This window comes from Penaeus monodon, chromosome 15 (genome assembly GCF_015228065.2).
Source record: "Penaeus monodon isolate SGIC_2016 chromosome 15, NSTDA_Pmon_1, whole genome shotgun sequence".
NCBI classification, from domain to species: Eukaryota; Metazoa; Arthropoda; class Malacostraca; order Decapoda; family Penaeidae; genus Penaeus; species Penaeus monodon.
The window spans coordinates 40,580,073-40,580,380 of NC_051400.1; the positions used below are offsets into that span (position 1 = coordinate 40,580,073).

Here is a 308-nt window from a genome sequence, read left to right on the forward strand (position 1 = left end):
TTCCTCTTCTTCCCCTTTCCCCCTTTTCTTCTTTTCTCCTTCTCTCCTTCCGTCCCCCCCCCCCCTCCTCAGGACCCCCAAGCCCCCTATCAGAGGTCATGTACCTAGACTACCGGTTTGGCCCTGGTTACTACGGCCTCCCTAGCGGCGGCAACCCGCAGCGACCCCCCTTTGTGTACATGGTGCTGTGGGCCTATGGGGGGGTTTCCGCGTACACCCTGCCTTTCCCCGTCGGTCGTTGGGAGGAGGGGCCCACGGTTCCCGTTCTGGGGGGTGGCCTTTGTTTGGCTGCTGTGCCCCCAGGTGGG

General features: G+C 63.3%; 1 protein-coding gene across 1 annotated transcript in view; it reads left to right on the forward strand.

Annotated features, from left to right (window-relative positions):
- The first annotated feature begins 98 nt into the window (after positions 1–98).
- Positions 99–308, forward strand: part of LOC119582371 (solute carrier family 22 member 15-like) — a 2,217-nt gene continuing 2,007 nt past the window's right edge. Inside the window, exon 1 of the mRNA XM_037930585.1 lies at positions 99–303. Within this exon, the coding sequence (XP_037786513.1) occupies positions 99–303 (205 nt within the window). The remainder of the gene's footprint in view (positions 304–308) is intronic.